The sequence below is a fragment of the Thermobia domestica genome, chromosome 17 (assembly GCF_964235325.1).
Source record: "Thermobia domestica chromosome 17, izTheDome1.hap1.1, whole genome shotgun sequence".
Classification (NCBI taxonomy): Eukaryota; Metazoa; Arthropoda; class Insecta; order Zygentoma; family Lepismatidae; genus Thermobia; species Thermobia domestica.
In genome coordinates this window covers 101875171-101902431 of record NC_137470.1, presented here as the reverse complement: position 1 = coordinate 101902431, position 27261 = coordinate 101875171, and the positions used below count along the sequence as shown (strand labels likewise).

At 36.8% G+C, this 27261-nt stretch overlaps 1 protein-coding gene across 3 annotated transcripts in view; it reads left to right on the top strand.

The window, feature by feature from the left end:
- LOC145673925 (uncharacterized) overlaps positions 1-27261 on the top strand; it is a 1349238-nt gene that overhangs the window by 992237 nt on the left and 329740 nt on the right. For all 3 annotated transcript variants that reach the window (XM_081743738.1, XM_081743740.1, XM_081743739.1), the window contains one exon: positions 22510-22542. In XM_081743738.1, coding sequence (XP_081599864.1) covers positions 22510-22542 — 33 coding nt within the window. The remainder of the gene's footprint in view (positions 1-22509; positions 22543-27261) is intronic.

Here is a 27261-nt window from a genome sequence, read left to right as displayed (position 1 = left end):
GCGCCGTATGTTGTAAATGTGATGTTTTTCTAAGCAGAAAGTTGAATTCAGTTGAATTCCTTGTCCTTTAAGACTGCATTTCCCGTGTGTGCATTGCAGGGCCGGGAGAATGAGAGGGTCTGGGATCCTACGACCTCACCCAGCTTCACGTTATCTCCCTCCCCTCCGTATCTTCTCGTTCCCTCTTGGGTTTTGCATTATTTCCAGTGAACGCCCACACATCCGGCACCCGAGGGGTGACAGTGAGTCAGCCACAAGGAATGTTGCTTTTCAACAGGCTTGCCAATCCATAAAGGAATTTACCAGATGTCGATCACTCTTGTTTTGTTTTCATTGTTGTTGCCAAATTAGCATGGAGACCTTTTTATTTCTCCCTTTTCATTGTTTTCTTTCCTGTTTGTTTTAGTTCGTTATTGCGCTTGCCTCAATGACGCCCAACAAGCCGTGAATAATGTCTTAAGACTGAATTTTTATTTATTTACTTTTCTTACTTTTTTTTAAAAAAAAGAAAAGTTAGTATGGACCCAGGTTTGATATCCGGTGGGAGAATGAAATGTTCGATTCCGTGCCAACAACGTGCAGCATTTGAGAAACTATATTAATTGAATTCTGTCAAACTCTGGGGTAGAAACCAAAAGTATCAACAATGTTAACGAATGCATAGACCATCTATCATCATCTCTCTTCTTACTAAAACGTTTTTGGCCGGCCATGCTCTTTCGTGTGCTAGTAACGGTAAAGTAGATTTGTGCATGTGCATTAGATATAAGAAAAAAGATAGTTATGTCAATCTAAATCTAAATTTTGATTACGCACACTGACCAGCTAAGACATTATGTCCATCCGATTCCTTTTGAAGAACGTCGTTGGGCTGACGTAAAATTCACAGGGCACAACGAAATCTCTCGCTAGGCTGTGATAGGGATCGCTATAAATATACCACATTCACTTGATCCCTTGTCTTCCATTGCAAGCACTGCTGTCGGCTGAAGGAATTCCACTCGCTTTCTCTCGCTTAGCAACAGCTGAACCCTTATTGGCTCAAAGCGTGGGTGTGTGAGGGTGTGAGCTTTAGTTCGCATTTTTGCCACGGCTCAAGACATTTTGGCAGCACAGTGTGATGTTTAAGCGTAGAATGAAAAATGCTAGTGATATATTAGTTTGATAGAAGCGAGATTTTGATGAGCAGAGTGGTGAGAACCTTAGAAACAGCACAACTTGTGTATTGGCAAATTGGCGTGGTTAGTACCTTCCAAAGGTACGGTGAAACCAGCACCAAACGACAATGCGTAGGGTGGACATACATCATTAAAAATGTCGGATGTCGTAGACTGTCGAACATGATACAACAGCATAGGTTGCACATTGTGGCGCAATTTACAGCAGACTTTTGCAGTGAACAAAACAACAGTATGTGTGAACCAGTGATACAATTGCGGGAGAACGCAAGGGAACGCCGTCTCCCACCTCCAAAAATATGTACGGCGTCCCCAAGTTTCTAAGAAATTACAATGGGCAAAGATAGGCACGGAGACGCGTGACGTCATGTCGTTACCTACCGTCCCACAGATTCGTTTTTACCCCTGGCCTGAACACACAATTTATCATACACTGTTAAATATTTGCCTCCACTGCCGATGTCTAACACATGTACTAATGTTAACCGCACCGCACACCATCATCGATAAGGACTGAAATGGGCACGTGTCAATCGTTAATAGACCGCCAAACAATGTCACAACGTTACATGGTCTGACAAATCACGATACTGTTTTCATCACTTCGATTACCGAGTCAGAATCCGTATCCTTCCAAGGGAACAACTGCTCGAGATGTGCACAGTAGGACGACGACATGCCAATGGTCCCTTTACTAAGGTTTGGGAAGTCAGGTAGTCAACCATGGGCTTAGTAGTGAGTGTAGAGGGCACCATGAAGGCTCCTAACTATCGGCATTACTGATTATATACTCTCATTCATGTGGGTCATGTTTCCAGCTGGCAATGACATCTTTCAGCAGGACAAAGTTCCTTGTCACAAAACCAACACTGTACTGCAGTAGTTCGAGGGGTATACGGACAAAATCTCGCGGCCGAAACATCGCCGCCCAAAATCTCGCCGGCCAAAACCTCGCGGGACAAAATCTCGCCGGGCCAAAACTTCGCGTGGCCAAAACCTCGCGGGCCAAAATCTCGCCGGGCCAAAACCTCGCCGCCCAAAACCTCGCGGGACAAAATCTCGCCGGGCCAAAATCTCGCGTGGCCAAAACCTCGCTGCCCAAAACCTCGCGTGGCCAAAACCTCGCCGCCCAAAACCTCGCGGGACAAAATCTCGCCGCCCAAAACCTCGCCTGGCCAAAACCTCGCCCCGAATGAAACTTTTCTTTAAAATTTACCCAATGTGTTTCCTAATATGCAATTACACATTACAAATAATAATAATAATAACAATAACAATAATAATAATAATAATAATAATAATAATAATAATAATAATAATAATAATAATAATAATAATAATAATAATAATAATAATATACAAAACATCGTGTGCGTGGGCTTTCTCGGGTTATTCCCGTTTCCTCCCACTTTCTTTATTCGATCATTTCCTTCATCCTGGAAATCTACGTCTCCTTTAACCTATAGGACATAATCAAGGAACGTCGTAAAAACTCATATATTGTTTCATATTTTTATAAATATTATTAGATTTTTGTTAAAATTTTAAGTTTTTGGATGTTCCAAAGTTCATGAAACTAACCTCGTTAGTTGTCATTACTTTCCTTATGCAGACTTTCTTTCCCTATAACCAGTTTAAAAACATCCTGTCGCCCTACCTTCACATTGAAATCCTCTAATACAGAAATAGAATTTTCATATGGTATCGCGGGACTTGGTCAAATACCCGTGATACTTCTTCTGAAACAGCGTCTTTTATACCGTCATCCTTATCATCTGTTGAAACATTTACATTTTGGTTAGGCGAGATTTTGGGTATGGCGGTATTTTGGGGCGCGAGGTTTTGACCCGCGAGGTTTTGGGTGGCGAGGTTTTGGCCAGGCGAGGTTTTGGCCCCGCGAGATTTTGGCCCGCGACGTTTTGGGCGGCGAGGTTTTGGCCAGGCGAGGTTTCGGCCTGGCGAGATTTTGGGCCGCGAGGTTTTGGGAGGCGAGGTTTTGGCCAGGCGAGGTTTCGGCCTGGCGAGATTTTGGGCCGCGAGGTTTTGGGAGGCGAGGTTTTGGCCAGGCGAGATTTTGGTCCGCGAGGTTGTCGCCGCGAGGTTCTGGCCGCGAGGTTTTGTACCCAAACCGTTCGAGGAAAACACTAGTGAATTTCAATTACTGCAATGGTCCCCAAATTCACCCGATATTAATCTAATTGAACACCTTTGGGATCTCATTCAACGTCAGATCCGAGTTCATCGTGCAATTTACAGGAATGAAGCGACTTTTGTTGTAGATGTGATGCATCATGCCTTTAGCCACCTACCAAGAACATCATTGCTTCTATGCCAAACAACATTGTAGCTGTTCTGCGCTCCAAAGAGGAGCATATTACATATTAGGTAGGTGGTCATAATGTTTTGGATGGTTACTGTATAATTGTTTCTTTGACAATGACAACATGAAACAAGTCTGTTCTAATTCTTATCGAACCTTTCGAAGTCCAAGAAAATTAGGAAGTACTTTTCTCTAAACGTACATCGGTGCTGTGTTGGGATGTTTTATTTTAAGAAAATCTATATTGGCACAACAAATAGTTGAAATCATAACATTTTCATTACAACCAAATTTCCATTTAATATACGATATATAGGATGGGACATAAGGCATTTGACAAAAATACATTTGCAATAAATTATTTATCAACTACAATCCTATGTTAACTATTACAAGTTGTTTCTGACCCATATATTTATACCCCAGGTTGCCATAAACGTGAGAACTGATATCGAGATATTCGTTAAAATATCCATTTTTTTTAAAATTTGCATGGAATACAAATTGTCTGCTACTAACACAGAAACTGATTCCGATCCGAGTGCAGAGTCGATTATCTCGCAACAGAAATGAGTGCGAAATCGATTCTGCCTATCTCTTATAAACCACATATATAGCAAAGTTAATTAGGGTAAGAGGAAAACGTTCCTAAGTTTTTAAAAAAAATATTTTTATTTTTACTTTCGAACGACGAAAGGAGAGAAGAAAGTTTGATGATCGTGAAAATATCGAATTCGAGATTTCAGCTGTTTTACATGGCTCATAGATGCCGAAAAAGTGATTTTTCGGCATCCGGCCGTTTGTTCGTCCTGATGTACACTCACGTAGAGGCCATACCGTTCAACGTATCGCAATCAAATTGTGAACTTCAGAGTTTGTGTGATCCTCCAGCGGGGAGGAGGATTCTCAAATTTTCTTCAGGCAAGTATAGGACGTCAATATATGCATCTTGGAAAAGAACAAAAATTATTCTGGACAACTGGTTCCCTACCTCTAAAAATAACGGTAGTTTACTTAACAGTAAAAGTAAAAAAATCATTTTTTTCAGAAATGGCTCTGACGATTTTGTTTATATTTCACAAATACATGTTTAAAAAAAAAACTACATGTGATATGTCATTTCTCTAGGAAAGATCAAGAAAGGGTAGTTTGTTCGTGTTTTTTTTTTTTTTTCATTTTCTCGAAAACGACTCAGGTGATTTTGTTCATGTGCCGTAAATAAATATTTCATTAATAATCTGACAATGTACGTGAAATTACGAGGTGTAGTTTATTCTTGGCTGTGAGTTCTTTCTTTTTTGAGGGGGGGGGAGTCTGTTCCATCTTTTCCCTCTTGTTTATAATAGCAATTAGTGATTTTTTTTCTTTTTTGAAAATGTAACTAACGAGAACATTCCGTAACACTATGCGTCAAGGCAACGCAAAGTTTGGAATTTACTTTCCGTTAATAGGGATAGTAGTTATAATGACTTTTTGCTTTTTTCTCTTTCTTTGCTTTGCTACATAGAGATTTTTACGAAGACTACTACGGAATGTACTCTCAGTTCCAAATCCGAAATTTGGTTGCTCATAATTGGGAAACCCAAGGTCTGTGCAGCGAAATATTACACTTACGTACTATGCAAATCAACTTTTGTCAAGATCGGATGAGTTCTGTTGATCGCGTAGGGTATATACTATCATCCATGTGATTGATTTTTTATGTAAGTTTACCAAAAACTTGTATCTGCCCGTGTGTCCGTCAGTTCGAGAGACACATCTCAAGACTACTTGATGGATCACCATCAATTTTGACCACGATATATAGCATCAGAAGTTAGGAATGGATTTTGCTGATGGAAGTAATCCATCCTACAGAATTGTTAAAAACCAGCTATGCCCAATTTTAACGTTACTCAATATAGAGCAAAAGGGCAATTCTCTGGCAAGAGGTCCAATGTCAGTAAATTTTCAAAATCAATTTGAAACTATGATGTTCATGTTTTTCAATTAAGAAATAGTGTAATTATATACTGAGATATTTAAAATCTTTTTGTAAAATATATTTACAAGGTTTTGACCACCTAAACTTTATCTGTTCTACATCATGCTCAATGCTGTTCACATATCCCAATTTTCAAATAATGTTCAAACTAAATTCTAAATCTGTAATTATATGAACAATAGCAAAAAATATGAAGTGGACCTTTGGCAAAAATTTGACAATTTTGTTTTAATTAATGTTTTATTCTGGTAGGCAAAAATCGTAGTTTTCTCATGTCATGTTTTGCTGTCCCGTGCGTAACGGAAAACATGTATTTGTCGTGTTTCCTTTGTAATTGTAGAAGATAAAGTATTGAAACTTTTGCTCCAAAGTAAAATTATTATTAGTCTGTTAGTGGTACTTATTAAATTTGTTTATTGTCCTTCTTATTTATTTCATGAGGTATACAAATGTTGTCCCGTGCGGGATAATTACAGATTTATGCAAGGAAATGAACAAACTTCAGTTATTAAGATTTCAATACGTGGTTATTGTTATTGAGGTTAAACAATGAAGAATATACTTTTATATTAACTCAAAGAAACATGAATTTGCTGAAAGAAACAAAATCAAACATAAGTAAACATAACTACCAAAAACGTCTACGTTAGGTTACATCGAAACATTTACCATGAGGCTTAAAAACAAATTATAATGATAAATCACATTTTTTTTTCTTTTCATTAGAAAGGTAGGTATCTAAATTGGTTTGACAGTCTTGTAGGGGGCAAATGGATTCGCTTCAAAGCTCTTTTGTTCTTTACAAACACGGGTATTGGTTCTGGAACTTTATAGTATATTATTTCACCCTTTATCAACAAATTAGATTTTGGAAGCATATTTAAAACTTGATCAAATGAGACATAAGATCTGTTCTTTTCATCAAAACAAAACTTTGTACAACTGTTGTCTATGCATTTCACATTTGTTATTCTTAAAACAAGATAATGTTTCTTGTTTTAGAATATTACTATTTTTATTAGGGTCGGTGTGGTAGTACAGTGATAGAGTGTGACATATGACTTGATTTCCCTGTGGGGTATGCTATCTACAATGCAATAAACCGTATATGCGTCTTCTTTTTAACGAAGCTGGGCGATAAGCTCCTGCAACTTCATTATAAATAAGGACGTAATTATTTTACAAACTATTTGATGAACCTTCGCTAATATAATGCTACTTACTAGTTTTTACAACCCTTTGTTAAACTTATTTAAGAATTGCAAAATGGAATAAGAGAGAAAACTTATAACGATGGTGATTGTTTATTTACATAAGCTATACATACAACAAAATGGAATTTGTTGGTCGCTACTGCTTATTTGCTAAACCAGGGTCAAACTCTGTGTGCCCTAAAAGTTAGTTTAATAGAGTTTTATTAAATAATATAGATTTTGTTTGACCTATAAAGAAAATCATTATAGGGTACAGCGGGGTAATTCGAATAGGCGGGGAATTTGAATAATATTAAGCATTTTGCCAGCTGGAGTGGAAACGTGGCTCGCCATGTTAGTGAACCTGCGGTGGATTTGTAGCTGATGTTTTGCAGAATCGCTCTCAGAAATACAAACTATTCCTTCGGTTCTGAAGGCTTATACGATTTTTTGTTTGCTGCAAGGTAAGTACGAATGTGTGTATTTTTAGGTCATTATAATTTTCAACGTTGTTTCCTTAAGCTTTCCTTCTTATTAACTGGATAAAATGAAACCGCTCTGGATTATAATAGTATCAGTAGCATGTGGAGCATTGATATACTGTACACTGGCGTCAACTAATCAGCAGTTTTCATACCACGTTCTGAATGGAGTATTCGTCGACTGCGGGGCAATTTGGATAATTCAAAACGGGGCAATTTGAATAGCAGTGAAATTAGACTAACCCATACAACAAGTGCCTCCCAGCCCTGAAAAAGTTTGTGTGCAGAAGAGACGTCGTGTCGCAGGAAAATCATACCACTCAACTTCTGAAAATATTCGGGCAATGAGAATAAAACACCTCCGAGGAAAGACGCAAGCATCGGGTGCAACAAAATCCAATGACACTACAAGAAAGAAGAGTGCTAATACAGAACCTGCCGAGAAAAAAACAAATGAATGCTCGAAAGAAACTGATATCCTCTACCCCTTCCAGTGACGAAAGTGTAGGCCTAAGTCTAAAGATGGCTGCAGGCAATGAAAGTCAAACAAGGAATTGCTGTTTTTGCCTTCTTAATTACTATTCAGAACGTTCTGCTAGAAAGGGAGACTGGATTTGTTGCCAGTGTTGTAAGACATAGTTCTGCGAAGTCTGTGTCGGTACAGAAGGTCGAAAACAGTTTATCTGTTGTCGTTGTCGTTAAATACGAACGATGGAAGATGAATTAACCAATTACGGTTCTTTGCCTTAGACACTGTTCTGAATATTTTTTTTTAGTGTAGGCCTACATTCAAAAAGATAGCTATAGGTGACGCATATTTACAATTTATGTAGGCCTACTTCTTTTCATTCAAAACTAGCATATTTCAATTACCGTAGAAATTGCAATCTAACTATTAAATAGTTTACACATTATTTCTATAAGACTTGTTTATTTTGTTGGTTATTCATATTACCCCACTCGTTATTCAAATTGCCCCTCACTTTTACGTTTTTCCAAATTTCGGCGGGGAAATTGAATACCCAAATTTCATAATGATGTATCTCAGATACTATCGTAAGAAAAATTGTTAAGTAATAGTAAGGTTCAAAGGTTTTTTTCACAATTTTATATTTGAATACCAATTACAGTTTCCGAGATATATGAGAAAATGTCTGAAATTATTCAAATTACCCCGCTGTACCCTATCAGCAAGGTGATTTAAAATAATATTCCAGGCGTAAGATAAGCCTTGGGCTATATCACTTAGAACTGCCTTAAGAGTAAATTTATTACTTACGCATTGAACTCCATTACTGGCTACTTACATGTTTCGACCTCGTCTTGGAAGTCAGCTTCTGGTCTTATATTCATACCACACGATAATCAAGCACTAATTATGGGCACTATAGATTACTAAGTGCATCACTTCTTCCTCTTTCAAGCCTAGAGCAGCGATCAGATTGCAAGCCCACAACAAACCATTTTGTGTGGCTACGGAGTCGGGATCGAACATTGGATCTCCAAGCATTAGTAGCATTAGTAGTTTCGCATGTGGGACGGTGTCCCAGCAGTAGTGGGATATGTTGACATTTGTTCATTAGCTACATGTCGATATCAACACACACATTGGCCACATTTCAATATCGATTATGCGATCCCACTAGTGACATTCATCTAGTTTATCCAGTTTCTTTGTGAATCCCCTTGCACAATTTCAACTTGGCCTCAGTTGTTGCACCCTTATCGGTATGCAAGCGTGCTGATCATATTGCATCGGATTGATGGAATAATATTGGTGAATTGGCAATGGCTTTCATGTTATTGATACTATTCCTTACATTTCCGACGCTTTGAACTCACTTTTACGGAGTACGAGTGCATTTCTGGACATTTTTCGTTAAGTGTTTCCACACATGTGAATCACCCTGCTTCATCTGTTGTGCTCTACCGACACTCCAGATGTCTTTCTAGAGCATTTGAGTACAAATTCGCTACACTTAATACTCAGAACGTCACTGTTGGCCAGCATCCGTACCTGGCGATTATGCAACCACACACAACGGGCATGAAGGTGTCCGCCATTTTGTATTTGTTCCAGATATCGACCTAATACAAACGAATGATTGTTACCTGGTAGAAAACCTATCAATTCATATCCATTTAGACTAATTTTCATTTGACAGATTATCCGGGACTCCTTACGTTCCTTTGGGGAATACCTTGCGCGTGCATGGTAGAATTGTGAAACATGCAAAATTCAATACAGCAGGTGGGACTTCTTCAGTGAATTTTTTACCCGACCTCTTCACGTTGGGTAGTTTCCGAACTATTGGCGTCCGAAAATCATTTTCCCACGCTTTCGACACCTTGTAGATCCGAAACTATGTCCGATAGCCGAAAGTTCAAGAGAACTTTTTTTCTTGTCTCAGTGGCAGGAGTCACCTCCCAAGAGTTGTAACACTTTTTTTGCAACACCCGATATATATTGTGTATTCATGTCTTAGGGTAGGGACATGCCGAAGATACCTCGTGATCGAGGTCGGGGTTTAAGTGGCGGTAGGACCCTCGAAACTGGCACAACTCATTGATTCAAATGGGTAAGCGCATGCCGAAGATGTACGCTACATCGCGACCTATAGGTCGGCCGCGAGGGTGAATTAGTGGTCGCGATGATGAACAACTGAATTTGTTTTTACATCGATGTTCAGCGGAAGCATCGCTGTGGCTCGTGTTCTCATTGGCTTTCCCTGAAGCGCTGCACAGAATAAAGTCTTCAACTGTTTAGAATTTCTTCTGCAGAGGATTGTGTGTGTGTGTCGAGAGTATGCTCGAGAGGTTTTGCTGCACTATTATATTTGATTATGAAAGACGTATTAATAGAACTAATGAGGAATGTTCCAGCAATATGGAATAAGAAACACAAACAACATCATAATAGGCACGTTTTAAATAGAGAATGGAAGCAAATAGCAACTGAAATAGGAATGTCAGATAAGTTATTTACTTGAGAATTATGCTGTAGCTTGTTATTATATAAGGCAGTGGCAGTCACAGGGAGGGGACTTTCGAGCTGAAGTCCGTAAATTGTTAAATTTTTAAAGAAAAAAAGAAGCTACCGTTAATCATATCTATGCTTAAAAACTCCACGCCCCCTCCCTCCATTTCCGAGATTAATAAAAAGGATTTCTTCCAAATTTGTTATTGTTATAAGGAGAACAAATATCTGTAAAGACAGACACGTCAGAGGAAACGTCGAATAATGGAATTGCAGTGCCGAAACTTCATTTGCTGTAGTTAATATCCCCTCCACCTCGAAACCTGAAGACATACATGATTTATTTATTTATTAAATTTTACTGCGAAACGATTTCTCGCTTGAGTGGAGAAAGAGGGCATTTCTTCATAGAAAATTGAATAAAAGGTAAAAGTCTTTGATTTAGAATATTGATAGAGATGAACAAGAGATGAGACTCAAATATTTTTGCGAAACAAGAGACGAGGCTGCTGAATTTCTCATATCTCGTCTCGCGTCTATCCCTATTTATAAACTGTTTGGTCCTTTCAATTTCAAAATGTAGTTTCGCAGTGATTTTTATACACTGACGGAATAATTTCATATGCGTCACAGCAGTGTTTCTCCTTAAACTGTGAACTTAATTGCGAGAGTGCGACCTCCTCGCTATGTGCGCCCTTCATCCATCGCGACCTAGACATCGAGGTAGCGACCGCGACTTAAACCTCGACCTCGATCGCGACGTATCTTCGGCATGTCCCTACCCTTAAGAAACGATGTATGCACGTGTCTAAGTGCTCGGAGAAGGCTTCAGAGCATGAAATTATCCACGTAGAAGAATTCATAGATAAACTAATAGTACAAAACAATAAGAGATAGCGAGGACTTTCTTTGCGAATCGACCTAGCGTTCTAAGAGTAGACACCATCTTCTGTCTTAATTCTCTATTGCAGCGTTTCCCAACCGGTGTGCCGCGGCACACTGGTGTGCCGTGAATGGGCCCCTGGTGTGCCGCGAGGAATCGAAACAAAATTATTAATTTTAGAGAAATCAAATTGTAAAATGTAGGGAAAAATATATACTTGTAGTTCACATTATATGAATCTATAATTTTAAGTTTTGTACAGTGTTATCGTTCTGTACGTACATTTCTAATGTTGAAGAAAGTATTTGTTGTCATTGTTATGACCATTATTGCCTCTTTATTGTTGCAGACTATTTCGTAACTTGAAAATTTAAAATATCATTCATTCCTTTCGACAAAGTACCTACATTTGTGTTTTAAAAGTATATGAGATGTGTTTCTTCGTTCGTTATTTAGTGATCGTCCTTCTTAGTAAAAGGTTGGATATAGTTTTTAAAAAGAAAGCGTATTTTTTTTAAAAAAAAAAAACTTGAGTCCAATATTTCATTGCAATTGTTTTCCATTTTTAAATTAGAATGAAAAATAAGCATAATGATTTACCATGGGGAAAAAAACAGTGTTCGAGCTTTCTTCTTGTGAGAAGAAGATCAATAATCACAGAAAAAATACCACTGTGCTTTATATTTACAAATAATATCTATAACTGTGCTGCGAGAGTACAAGTAACACCCGTAGTGTGCCGCAAGTTGAAAAAGGTTGGGAAACGCTGCTCTATTGGAACCGTAAGTGGCATAAATCAATCACTTCCGATCTTAACGTTGATAGCTAGAGAATAAAAATGGTAATAGATAGCGAGAAACGATTTTCTGCAGTCGATTAAGCATACCAAAAATATTTTCTATTTTCTCTCTAATCTTTCTACTAATACTTGAAGTGGTAGACATGTACTAGCACCTCGGGTTTTAATATTAATTGGGAAAATTTTGTCCCACTGAAATAAAATCTGAAATATAATAAAAATCCATTGCTTATGAACACTTAAGTAGGAAATGGAGAGTGAGGAAAAAAGCATTGTTGTTAAAAATTCGAACTTGAATTTTCATGTTGTGTAGAATGCAGAGATGGCGTGGGTCAGAGAAAACTTGACCCACCACCCACGGTGAGCCACTATGACTCACGACCCACTACCCGTTGTGACCCACCATCCATCCAAACCCATCCTCATCGACTCTGACCCATGGGTGTGAAATTATCACTAATCGGAGTCTATCGTCAATTGCTCAAGCACCGTTCTGTTACATTACCGATGGATCTGACCTTCACAATCTAAAATGGTAAAGGGTTTGTCATTACGATGAATTTCAATTTAATTATCATATATAATTATTTCTTGTTGAATTACATATACTTTTGAGTGGAAAATAGGATGAAATTTGGAAGTCTCAAATCAAAGTAACGTAATCCAGCGTAAAAGAATAAAAAAGAAGAAAGAAAAACAATGTAAAATATTCGACTGTGTCTCAAAAGCTAAGTAGTAAGTCATATTACTGTTATTATAATTACAAATATCAAAGTGCCTGAATTTTTTTTTTTTTTTTTTTTTTTTACTTAGATATGCTCATCTCAGGTAAGTAAATAGAAACAAATAAAAAGAAAGAGAAATTGAAGCCTTGAAATTAAAACGTAGACAAATTCTCTAGTGTTCAGAAGATGTTGTCTACAATGCACTGAGCAGAGTGGGTCGGTGGGTCAGAGTAGGTTGGTGGGTCACAGCAACTCACGCCCTGTTCAGCCACGACCCACTGATCCACTCACAAATCTTGACCCACGACCCACTGACCCACTCCATCTCTATTATGACTAACCAAACCCTTTTACGAAGCGTATAGTCTGACAACTGATAATAGTTTAAATAGAGAAACCAAATGAAAGAGGAAAAGAAAGAAGACATTTTTCGAAAAAGAAATTAACATTTTAGAACGCCCAGTTTTCTTTTATGAATATTTGTGGATATAAGGATATCCATAGATCAGAACCCGTTGAGTATCAAAATAATCAGATAACAGTTTAATAAATATATTTTATTCTTGATGGCATTTAGTTTAAAATGAACTGCAAGAAATGTAACAATAAATGCAGAAAGCTATCCTTAATATTTGAATAAATTTCAAATTTTTATCCTGTCGTGTCCTTTAGGTATATGTAGTGTAAAGCTAACTCAACTTTTCAAGTAGTATTATTCTGACAAGTGACGTATGAGAACCGTGACAGCTAGATATTTATGAAAATTAGTACCCTGACTAATTGTGGATCGCTAATCATCGTGGTGATAGTCACTCTCTGCGGAAATGCCTTGTTTATTTATTACGTAAATAGATATACCAACTGAACGAGTAAGATTGTGCCGATTAATACTCAAAAAACGCCGAAAAAAAGCATAAAATGAAAAATGTATGCAGGTAACCCGATACCTACGCGAAGAGGACACGTGACCAAGAACACGGCAGTTTGTAACACAATCAGTGCTGCCCAGAGTTCAAAGTGGAAAAAAAAAGCAGAGGCGGTGTGTTTTATTACGATTTTGACTCGACATACCGGTTATCTAAATGTTGAAATACACTAAGGGTATGTTGTCTAAAAGATTGCACTTCTATTTGCATAATGACAAGAAACCATGGGAGAGCTTCTTTATAGTTACGACGGAGGAACGTGGAGATTTTGAATTCCCGTCAACGACTTTCTGAAAAATATAAATATATCCCTTTATGTTGTATTATAAAGAATTATACACGAAAATGCTCAAAAACCGAGTTTTTATATTAACAATTTCTTGCAGGAAAACTCCTCGACCTCTCAATCGACTGAGGGGTAATCCAAACCACAGACAAAGGATATACAGACCGCAAACTCCGCGGCAAACTGGAAATTTCGGGAACAGTAGCGCCTCCGCACCAACGACGACGGAACTAATCAGTCGATCTGACGCCACCTTCGAGGCTTTGTCTCACTGGGCACGGGTTAGGATACTAGCACGTGGTGGAAGTGTGGCTGCGAGCACAGACAAAGGATATCCTTTGTCTGTGCACACACTCGCAGCCACAGGAGGAATTTCTATATTTTTATTTAAAACTATTACTCTTTGGCTCCTTTACTTGCATTTGGGGAACAGCTTTTTATGTTGACGTATTTTGCAGAACTTGGGCATTTTCAGTGAACTCGATTAAAAAGGGAAAAAAAGAAAAATCTGATTTATATATATATATATATATATATATATATATATATATATATCTTATATATAAAAGAGAACGTACAAAATCCTTTGTTCCCTCATCACGCTAATACGGCTGAACCAATTTCTTTCATTTTTGGGGGGTTATTAGGATTTGGACCCTAGATGGTTTTTATCATATCACTTTAATTTTTAATTACCAGTGTCTTGAGATAATTGACCATTCAAGTGTCCATAACGTACAAATCCTTTGTTAGTTATTCATCATAGGTAAAAATAAACGTATTTATATGCAACCCGCATGACCGTGTCACTCGGCGGGTTAACATAAATGACAGGCGCTATAATGTTAACATTTACTGCAATCACTTGAAAGCGAAAAAGTAAAAATTATCTAAGTAACAAAGTTTATTGCGTTCCGGGGTGACCGCAGCGAAGCGGGGTGAACGCTGCTAGTATATATATATATATATATATATATATATATATATATATATATATATATATATATATATATATATATATATATATATATATATATATACATATATATATATAAAGCTGTAAAGGAATGTCAAATCCAGAGGCAGTACAAGAAAAGCTGAACACAAGCTAGCTAATCATTCTGCACTGCGTCTAACACTTGTGATTCAAAGCAGACGAAAACAATCCCCTGGTTACTATGACAACCCATGACGTCACGTTCACAGACCGATGGCAGCGCCATCTCACCCGGGACGACACATCGTTCCACCCACCCGAGCGCTGATTGGCTCTTTCGCTGTGCAGACGATAAAAACTGATTTCAATTGCACATATTGGAAGTTTGCGGTCTGTATATCCTTTGTCTGTGATCCAAACCCCCGGAAGAGCCGACTCGCACAGCAAACAATCCCTAAATCCCCTATCCTTAAAACAAGACATTTATATGCATTAAGGTGAAACGACACACATACATAAGAAGGAAATTTCAGTATGGCACATCAAAATATAAACTACATGAATTTCTTTGAAGACACCTCATTTTAGAAACAAAAGGTAGGAAAAAACATACAAATGTTGGTGTTGTCAACTTATAAATTATTTCTGCATAAATAAAAATACACGTAGAATATTTTTACGTCTAAAGATATTCGTCAATTTTTGTGTATAAAAATATATTTATTAAAGGTACTTAGCATCTGCTCTCCAGTGACGGTATGTCTTGATCACTAAAAAACCAGAGGCGGTATGCCTTCATCACTGAAAAACCAGAGGCGGTATGGCATACCACCGCATACCATCTCACTTCGACCATTGCTGTTGCCATCTCAACACAAACTTATAATTTTTCAAATCGAACGTATATCATATTCTGGCATTAAAACAATTCGTATAAAACTTGAAAGAAAGTTAACAAAAGGCGGGTTATCAGTGTTGCAAAATAAGGAAAATACGAGGCTCTAAATTTAAGAAATTATGGGGTCCGTAGTTGCATTTTGTCTAAAGTGATCTACCTGAAAAAAGTTCTAACCAATTTACGTGGCGTAGCTAAGGAAGACATTAAGCTAGTAGATTAAGAAGAAGATGCCATACTCACGAACGATATCCTCGGGCTGAATCGCCTTCGAGCCCAATAAATACATTTTCCAGTCCTTATTCCCAATTAGTATCAGTTGTTGATTTTTTTTTGCACTAGGGCCGCGGTGACTCAGTGGTAAAGAGTTCACCTCTGGTGTATGGGGTCCTTGGTTCGATCCCAGCTTGCGTTAAGTGAGATTTGTGGATTAACACCTTGTGTGTGAGTTTTCTCGGAAACAGAGAAAAACTATGTGACGTACGTAAAACGTACGTTACATGCGTAAATCCTGTAGTTTTTGGACTTAAAGTACGACTATATATAACATCCTGCAGCAAAGGTATAACTGAAAACTGTATGTTTTACAATCCTTTCCTATAAGTGTTCCATCTATGCGTATTTTCCGTATGACTGTATATAGGGTAAGGATGTCATATACAGGTAGATATACTGTATATAACATATACCTGACGTATGTAACATACGTACGTAGTAATATACGAAAGACTGTTAAATATCCTACAGCTGCATAATGTAACACTTAAGCGGTAGAAAGACAGTACGTATGTAGCATATGGATAATGTATGTTCCGTAGAGTATTCCGTAGTAAACATATGGATTCCTTATTTTTGTACAATATACCGCTGTCTGGATAATGGGTTTTTCGCAGTGGGGTTTACCCGTTTCCTCCCTCTTTCTTCATTCCGCCATTTCATTCATTTCTAATCATCACCGTTTCCTTTAGCCTAGTCGGCGTAATCGTGTGACGTAAAACTTGAAGATTTCATTTCATATCATTTTATTTTGCGCTAACATGATCTGTCTTACAATTCTATAAACTATTTGAAGCATGCATTAGCTATCCAAGCATTCGTTATTTATCTGGATTATTCATAATAAAGAAATGCTTCAGTGTCTTTCTGTCTTTCTACATGAAACAGATTCTAACCCATTTACTTTAACTAGCTAAGGGAGGCATTAAACTATTAAATTAAGACACAGGTGTCGAAATTCAGAAAGTCGGCTTCCGAGCTTTATAAAGAATGTTAGGGCTAGCCCATATAAGCCAGAGGCCTATAACTGGTAAGCAAACGAGAGTTCAGGTCCGAATGAGCAAACTCCAATGGTGATAGTGAGCAGGAGATCGAGCTAGAACGAGTCTCATTGAGGATAATGAGCTCGAGCTCGAGGTAGTGTGAGTCTAACTAGCGTGAGCCCCATTGAGATTTGTGAGCGCGAGTCCCATCTAGGATAGTAACTCTGAGCCACTATTGCAAGTGATCTCTGGATCGTGGATAGGCTGGCCAGTTACTTTCCTCTATGTTTCTAAAGGCAATATGGAAACTTGAAAATGAAATTGCTCAAGTGGAAGAAAAGATTGAGGGTTAGGATCAGACATAAAATCTATAAAGGAAATGAATAAGTACATGGTTTCAAAAGGATAACATAAAGCATATTGTCATGAGATCATTCTTGATTTAGCAACACTTCCTGTTGGCTTTTTTAAATGATGATGAATTTAGCTCCTTTGCAACGTCGTGAGTTGGTAACCAGCCCACTGGGAACCAGACCAGTGGGTCGGCTGAAACCTGGAGATGCTCTGTTCTCTTCCTCGGCATGACACAACGGATCTTTAGCAAGAATACAATAGGCCGTTGAATCTCCAGGCTGGAAAGCTGCATTGTGTGCACTCTCTGGCCCTGGAATTTCACCCCAAATGCTTTGTTATTCACACAGCATGTTTCTAATGAAAATGGAATTCCTCGTGTTCCGAAGTTTTGTTCGTAGTCTACACTTGTTATATTCTGTTCAAGATGAAAACTATTCGGAGTGCTTTTGATGTATACAACTTTGCGTATTCGATAATGCCAAAATTCCAGGCATTCGTTGCTCGTACATTGTTCAGGAGAACAGCTTGCAAAATTATGCCCGTCTTAGAATCCCAGTGAAGCTGCTGCGATACGATGTACAAGAAACACACACACACACACACACACACACACACACACATATATATATATATATATATATATATATATATATATATATATATATATATATATATATATATATATATATATATATATATATATATGCATGCTTCGAACACTCTTATTGTATTTATCCTGGATTATTTTCCTAAGAACATAAACATAGTAATCATCATCACGTTCTTCATGAATATTATGCCATTATGGAAAATCACCTGTCCTCAAGCTGAGAAGTTTGCACGAGTAAAGTTATATCGCTAATCATCGGAAACATAAGAATTGTTTCTTTTTACCGTCCATCAATTATAGCATTCCTCTTTATATCCATTTTTTTCCTTCTACTATTCCTACACATAATAATGATGGCTGCATTAATTCAGCACAATTGTTCTCTGTCACCCGAGTTTTGTTAAATTTTGACACATAACTCTTGCTACTTCAACTCTATTGCACTTTCAAATTATTAAGTGTTAAAATGGTAATGATTAGATCAACTACTTGATGTGATGATGAGTCAGTACAGCAATACACAGCTGGTGTCGGTTTATATGCAGTTGCCGAACAAATTACTTTTACAAAACATTTTCTTTCTTACTAAACGGACATGACTCTTATTAGGGATATCAAAGTTTGGCGTAACTTATGTGTAAGTGCTTGCGAGGAACGTAATATAGTCGCAATGAAGAGAAACAGGAACAACAAATGGCAGCACTTCTACACATGTAAGTGTTGTTAGATATTGCATTTGCTCACAATACATTTTTTGTGACAGATTACAAGACTATAATACGCTATTTGTTACTTCATTGCTCGCATCAAAAAATTAAAAGTAATACGAATTATGACTATCAGTCAATAGATACTTAAGATATCCTTGGAAGGAAACACGAAAGCTTAAAATTACCATATAGGTGTAGCCTATATATATGTTACTAGGATTTTGGGGCAACTATAATGCCTTCGCTAAGACATTTGTCTTTAAAATGAACAGTCTCAGAGATCACTAACGAATAATGCAAATTATAACATTTACTTGCAATTTACACTTGGCAAAGCCATACACAGAGAGAATTTCTAAGGTTAAATCTATCAAGGGAAATTAAGGGCCACCTTAGACTTAGTGTAGATGTGCTTGTTTGCTAGGTAAGTTCGTGGTGGCCAACATCTCGTTCGTGTGTTTTCTCGGTATACCCCCTTTCCTCCCACAGTCTCATTCAATCAATTCTTTCATTATCAATCACTTGCCTTAAACATCCGTGTCCCTTAGCCTAAAAAGCACAATCATGGGACGTTAGACTGAAAGATTTTATTTTATTTCGTGTCTTTAGACAAAGTTTGAATATTGATATCCTTAAGTTCATTGAATTATTTTATCAGCAATGTTGCTCCGTAGAAAATACATTGGAACTATAGGGGAAATGTTCTGCTATGAGCGGTAGATGAGGCGTCACATTCAGCTTTAAAAGAAAGAACCCTTTAAATATTAATTATTGTGTACCAGTCACGATGTCAGTTTAGGTCGCCTTCACACTAGGATCTTATGAGCCGATCGCGTGAGCTGCTCATCGGAACCGTGGCGTAAAGGCATTCAATACTTCTGAGCCGCTCAAAAGATTGTGATACGAAAATGGCAGCTATTCTAGAGTCAGAAGAAGCTGCAGCTTTAATATTAGCGATAAATTGCAAGAAAGAGAGGAAAAGAAGAAGAACAATGTAGATTTATCCTATAAATCGATCAAGACTAGAAGAATGTTCATTTTATAGCATAACGGACGTTTTATTTTGCCTCAGTTCATTTTTTTTCTGCAGTATAACTCATATATAAAAATATAACTGCTGCTTACTACATAAGTATACATTGATTACACACTATTTGTAATCATTTAAATACACTATATTTCAGAATACTTGTTATTTGTTTCACAGCGATTCAGTACACTTCTGGATAATAACATGGCGTCCTCTTGCATTATATTTTTAACAAGCATAGATAAACAAGTCTGGCGACGGAACTCTTATCATAGTAATTGTACAACTAATCAACAAACATTGATATATATGGACTGAAAATATAACATGTACAAAATAAGATTATTCATGGCATTATATCATTTTATTCTTCTTCTTTTTTTAATTGTATAGCGAGTGCGTACATTAAAACACTTTTGCCCTACATATTAAATGAAATAAATAACGTAAATACAGGTTGTAGTTGTAACAGTATGTTGCCTAAACAGAAAAGATTAAAGAAATTTTTAAATTACTTAAGGGTGTCTATATCTTCGTTTAACAAACTGAATAATAGTATAAAGTCGGCATTTCATCAGAGTAACACCAAAATCAGAAAACTTTGAGTATCAAATAAATGTACACTTTTCTTCATTGCAACTGACTTCACGCTCACGTGTGAAAAACTTTCATAAGACTGCGTGTGCGTGTTATTTTCTTCCCCGCCAGCAGCCCGCTTGAGGCGGGGTGATCTTCATACCAGCTCAGAGCCGCGACTCACTTGCACCGAAGTGCGTGCGTGAAGACAAGGCCAATATATACTAGCGTATTTTCAGCGCGTATTTTCGATCCGTAAAATGATGTCGTAAATTTCGGTCCGTAAACTAGCAGCTGTAGCTGATGTGAGCGGCTCACAGGATCCTAGGGAGGAACAGAGACATTTTTTTGGAGGTAGCTAGTTTCTTGTATACCGAAAATAAATATTTTATGTATATTACTTGACCTGCATTACAACATTCCTGGGGTGACCTCGCGTAGTGTAGTTGCTAACGCTCTCGTCTTCGGTGCGAGCGGTCCCGGGTTCTATTCCCGGTGAAGACACTCGGTCGAAAAGTGTAAAAACGCTTTTTCAGGTCAGTCATCCTGAGAGGGGTTTTCCTGGCTTTTCCTCATTCACACCAGGCGTACAGGTCCCACACCAGGCCGCTTCCTTCCTCCCCTCTCCTTGTATAGTGAGATCTCCGGGAGACGCTATCCCTCATACGTAACGAGCTACCATGGCTAGATCGGATTGCAAAGTTTTTTCTTTTTTATTTTTTTTAATAGCTACAAGATTAATTTAAAATGGAAACCTACCATTAGTCTTAGAGGTTTTCTCTGTATATGGCTTTGCCAAATGTACATTTTAAGTCATGCTTGACACGTGTGTGAATTTAAAGGAATTTTAAGGGTAGCCTTATATTTTGTATTATTGTCAAGTCTGAAAAAAGCTTGCAATCGTTGAACTAGCGAATTTGCTATAGCCATGGTTAAGTCTACACTCATACAAATGCAAACTTGTGCAAGCGTATAGACTTAGCCTTGAAGATTTTAGTGATTAATGAAAATGATTAAATTAAGTAAGTAGAGTATGGTATGGCAGTTGATTTACACCAACCCGTATTTTACGCTGTTTTATTAAAGCATGAGAGGTAGATTTTAATTATTATTATTATATTTTTTTTAGAGAAGTAAGTAAAAGAACCCTAATTCACCTCAAGATGTTCGGTACAATATTTATTTTTCATTATGTATACAATGAGATTAATTGCACAATACAATTTACAATAGGAGTTACGTCAGGAGAACAATAATTTAGGCTCAGAATGTCTTTTTTAGCTAACTTTTACTAGACGTAATCAAACTTACAGGTGAAGGTAGAGACCTCCCATCCAAAGTTCGTCGTTACGTCCTTTGCACATGACTCACTCCAATTCACCCTCAACGTTTGGTGTGTATCCGACCTCCTCCTTTTTTTCTTCCCCTTATATTTCCAAATTTATCAGTTTTTTTTTTACATTAAAGACATGATGACCTTTTCTTTCCTTTTTTCTTTTTTTTTTTTTTACAAAAAAGTCTCATTACCTTCTATTTCAGGACAAGTCGTTATGACATATTAATGTTCCTCTTTTCAATGTTTTTTTTTTCTTATCATTTACTAAGGCACTATCACTTTTTAAACAACTTATCATTTCTATTTATTTTTCCTCGTTTTTTTCATTAAATGTTTTTAACACATTAGTAAAGCATTACACTTCTACAGTGCTCTTAGGGTACTTAGCCAGGGATGGAACCAGAAACCCACGCATCAAAGATAAGTGCATTACCACTAAGCCACCTGCCTGCCCCCTATTGTCTAAAAACAAATTGAATCAATCATTAGAAAATAATCCATACATTCTTGTGATACATTGTTTCTTTCATTGTTGACAACAGTTTTATTGTCGGAAGCATACTTTCAAAGAGTAAAACTAAGTGCTCTGTACAATGAATAAAACAAGATACCGTAATAATAATAATAAAAAAAATGCAAATCATCTTCTGATTACCTGTTCAATTTACTTTTGGACAAAGTTTGCATGTTCATCTCTCGAAGTCGATTTAATAATTTTGGATATGACCGGTTCCTAGTTAATACATTGAAAAGATAGGAGATACGTCCTGCAGATGGTCGATACTTTGGACGTACCTTAATTCTGTACGACACACAAAATACTCTTCGGTCATTTGTATCATTGTATTCATTCTCGTTTCTTTTTGTTAATAATGCTGTCTACCTGCCTAATACTTATCTTTTTTTACGTTCTTTGCTGTAGTTTCCAAGATCAATACAGCATAATTTGAATTACCATTGATTTTTTCTTTATCTTCTTAACATTTATTTGCAGTTACTTTAACAGTTATTTTTCAGTTTTTTTCATGTATTTTATAATTTTTTTTCAGATTCCTCATCAAGAGTCATATCACCTGAAAACGGTAAGTACCTAACCCTTCTACCTCCAACCGGAATTTTGTTGTCTTCCTTGCTAGTCTAGTGGTTCACGCGAGTGCCCTCTGTACACATGGTCACAAATTCGTTTCCCGGTATGATTGAAATTTGAACGCTTTACTGTGCTTCGTTTTCCACCTTAAATTATAGATCCATGTCTCATATAGCATCGATGCTGAAAAGAGCCGCTAATCTTCAACAAACAACAGCAACAACTGAGGCTCGTTCTTCCCGTATAGCTAGAGTGATCGCAAGGAGTCGTGAAGCTAAACCTAGATCTACCAACTTCAGTATCCAATAGAACTCGAGGGTGTATCCCGGTCGTCAACCCTTTTTCATGAAATTTTGTCAGTGTCGTCTCTCGGGCTATACGGAGAACATTTGAGGTACAGTATTGATGGTTAGCCACTAAGTTTCGTTTTATTGTTATTATTATTGTTTTATATTTTTGATATTATTTTTACCATTTAATTCGAATAATTGTTAGTGTTCGTATTATAGTTCTTTAAATGTTGTTTCTGGTTGTTCGTTTGCCTTGTCTTCTAAGTTTGAATTCTGCTGTTTCATTTTTTTCTCAAGTGTGCATTCGGAGGGCAGTTCCACGAATCTTACCGAACTTATCCGATGCATCACACGTAAGAGAAAGCAGTTCTATGATTGGTGTAGAGCCCAGGCTTCACGAGTCGTCGCGGTCACTATAGTTTTTCACTACTTCTTAAAGATATTGAATATAATTCTCTCATTTCTCTTTTCAGTTTTACTCGTATTTGCTAATGAGTTGAGTATGTCACTGTAGTCACCTTAACTGAAATTCATATGGCGTTTAAAAATTACACAGTAGAAGTGAAATGTTCATACTTTAGGAGACGAACTCTACTCACGTAAATAGCTTAACCCGTACTCATGTCCAACACATGATTTAAATACACACTGAAAATATAATTACTTTAAACAGACTTTAAGAATTGAACCAAATTCGACTCAACCCAGATCCACTAAAAACGGAAAATTAGTCAGTTTTTTTTTTTTTTTTTTTTTTTTTTACATACTGATAGTTATATAAGTTATTGCGACATTTTACCAGGAAAGTGAGATTAGCACCTATATATATAAACTAATGTTCACATTGAGTTCTTTTCATTACACGCTACGCTGAACTTCCGCTCACTGTGACAAGATTATATTCGAAGAACAAAATAACTAAAATGAGTTTCGTTCTTCGTTTTATGTAGGTCTCGAATTCAATTTTTGTTCCAGTCCACACTAACGAAAATCTTCCATATTTCTTTTAAGCATGAGGTGAATGGATGACCCAGTAAATTCTAAATATCTAAGTTTTGCATTCGATGAAGACTTATAAGCTCTACGAAATGGTAAATTAACCGTAGTCATTGGCGTTGGTGTCCTAACCGCAGTATAAAATCCAAGGAAAAATTTGTATAAAATAAACTACTTTATAGAAACGTTTGTGTAGAAATTCGTTTGTAATCCTTTGTATCACTTTGTATAGGTATACTTAATCAATGTATAAAAATGAGCTTGAAATTTGCTGACTAGTGCAATAACTCTGTACTGTACTTCACCCCCCCCCCCCCCCACACACACACAATGAACAACGAATTTGGGTAAGTCGAAAATGCCCATGAACACTTTTTGAAGCGACACCAAAAGCAATGTGTCCGGTTGTGAAAGACGTTGATATGCATTCACCTGATTTATATTGAGTCTTCACAAGACCCAAATGATCGCACATGCGCATCTGCTTTACAATAGTAATCTCTTCTATATCTGTTTATCATACATAGTTAGTGCAGAAACAAAACGAACTTTTACCACGGTTGTTAAGACCTACAGATGACATTGCTCAACAAATTATGAAAGTTGTAAGAGAAGTTTTCCCAAAGAGGAGAGAGTCTTTCCTAGTAAAATAGATTTCATAAATGCTTATAAATGGATTATTCGGACTCAAAAACTGCACGTTCATATTTCATGTAAAATCAATAGATTCGTTTTTAAGATATATTCATCCAGGAATATGCTTAGAGTTATTCATCAGATATTACATAAAATTAAATGTAATAAAATGTTCTATGGCGCTAATCACCAAACGCGAGTAAAGTTCTTTACAATTGATTTTTCTTTAGTTGGTTTTGCGTGTTTCAGATCACATTTTAGTTTTGCCCCTTTTCGTGCAAAGCTGATGTCGCTTTTGGGTTACACTGCTTTTAATTATTTTAAATGTTTTTGAAAACTAGGGTGAATCTACAGTGACGTTTTAGATCACGCATGTCTCTTGGGACAAATTTTAAATATAGATTGTGATAGGAAGGATGAAAAAATCCTTATCTTTTAACAAGTGATACGTAAACAGGATGTTGTATAGCACATTTTATGCTCACATACTCGAATGATGAGCCTACCCTCCAATGATGCGAAATTTCATTGCCGGAGGGAATACCTAATTTTCGATTTTGTCCTAGCATTGTGAAGCAACTCAAAAGCTATTTGAGTTAAGAAATAGCGAATTTCAGTCTAAAAATCTAGAAATAACGACGATGGGATTCGATATACTGATCGCACATCACCAAGCTTGTGGTTAGCTGTAGTATTTTATTCGGCGTGATAGCTGGGAGTAAAATAAGATGTTGTACTTTCGATAAAAACGTGTCAAGTAAGTACTTGGGCCTTTATTACGTAGAACTATAACGAAGAAACCTCTTTGCCAAACAAAGTCATGATAATCATATAAATAGTGGCTTAACAGTCAAGTCACTTGTTAGTGGTGCTAATGAACCAGTAAAGGAGTTTTGTCATTTTGCAATGGATTTGTTCCAAAAATCTCATTTTCGATTTAAAAAAAAACGCCTGTTACGTAAAGAAGTCATAGGTCGATATGTGTTTCACCTTTTTGCGTACAATACAGTTCTTTATCTTCCTTAATTTTTATCAATTTGCTCTCTAAAATCTTGTATTCGAAAATTTAAACAAAAAATGCAACTATCTCTTTTATTACAATATTTATAAGTCAACGCAAATATAACCATGTACGCCGTATGTAGTTTTGTACGTTTAGAACCCAGCGGAAACGAATAACACCGAAAGTACAGGTGGAAAAACATCATTCTTGTCCTATCCATTGAGAGCCCTCTGTGTTGGACACTCCTCCATAATTCTCTTCTCTTTCATAAAAATTACCCTTTGATATCGCCCATAAATTCAATTTCTCTTCTTCTCCCAACCTGTTATATTTTCCCTATTTCATGTGTCAGAACATTTTTTTCCTCAGTTGTTGTCTTGTCCAGTTTTTTTTTTATGTACCTCAGTTACTTCGAATATTCTTTTTCCCTCTACTATTTGTAACACACCCTCCTTGATGTTTCGTTCCAGTCAACTGATGCTTTTTTTTATTCCTACATTTTGTATCTTCTAGTTTTTTGTCTTTATGTAGATCTACGTTCCAGCTGCTTAAAGTACAATACATCATATGAAACATTTGATTGGCTTTTTCGTAAACTGTATTAATCAAACCACAAATTTACCTTTCCTTGTTTCTAGAGGCTTCTTTCGCAATCCTGATCTTAGTGATTATTTCTCGTTCACACGTCAAGCTTTAGGAGACCTGCTAATTGATAATCCCGTTCTCACAATTTATCCCTCCTGATTTTTTCTGTGAGAAATGGTAAAGTACACCGTGTACAAGGACATACAAACGACTCTGGACGGTATGAAACGCCGTATTACTGCAGCCTGTTTTACCATTTTGACTGAAATGCTACACGTACAACAACCTTACTCGTAGGCTGGAGACACCGTGCAGTTAATTGACATCATTTCGAACATAACTTGTGAATGCATGTTGTGTTGGAAACATTAGGACATTGTTTTGGCCCATGGTGTTTTTTTTTTCATACTGTTGAATGGTGCATTAGCGCTCGTCCTTTCTTTTACGATATTTCTTGATCTATTTGAACTAGATCCATGCAATAAAACCACTGACATTCTTACCACTTATACTACAACTTATACTCTTACTAATTGTACATTTCTTTACATGGCATTCCAGGCCATTCCACCTTTAAAAAACTGCATTGTCTTTTTTCTAAAAATCAGAAATATCACTCAACTATGTTGTTTTTTAATGGACTACAAATATGAGGCCTCCTATTCACTTGACGTGTATGAAGACAGTGTGTCGATTGTATCTTTCATTTCCAACATATTTGTGGTGCAAGTTGTAAGTGAATCAATCTATATAACTATTTGATCGTCCTACTCTCATAGTTTTCCTAAAGTTTGTAATCCAATAATTATTTGATCAAATAGTTTATCCGTGTTAAGAAGCTTTTGCAGACAGAATTCAACCCTTTTTCTTCAAATCTTCAGATATTTTTGACATGACTCAGTGAACTTTCATCACAATATTCATATTCGGTCATGTTCTCACCTGAAAGTAGTATATCACTTTCTGCGAAGTTTGAATTCAATGAACAGTGTGAAAAGAAATTAACCTCTGTAATTCATTATCACAAAACAAAGTGTATTTATAGCAACTGAATGCTACTTCACTGTTATCGTCAGTTTATTTCTTGTTAGTAGTGTAAGTCAAAGTACAGAATAGAATCATCAACATTCATGTTGCAGTCAATAGTCGTTATAGTCTTTGGGCCCTTTGCAACATTCGTATTTGCAGTGTTTCGATAAATTTG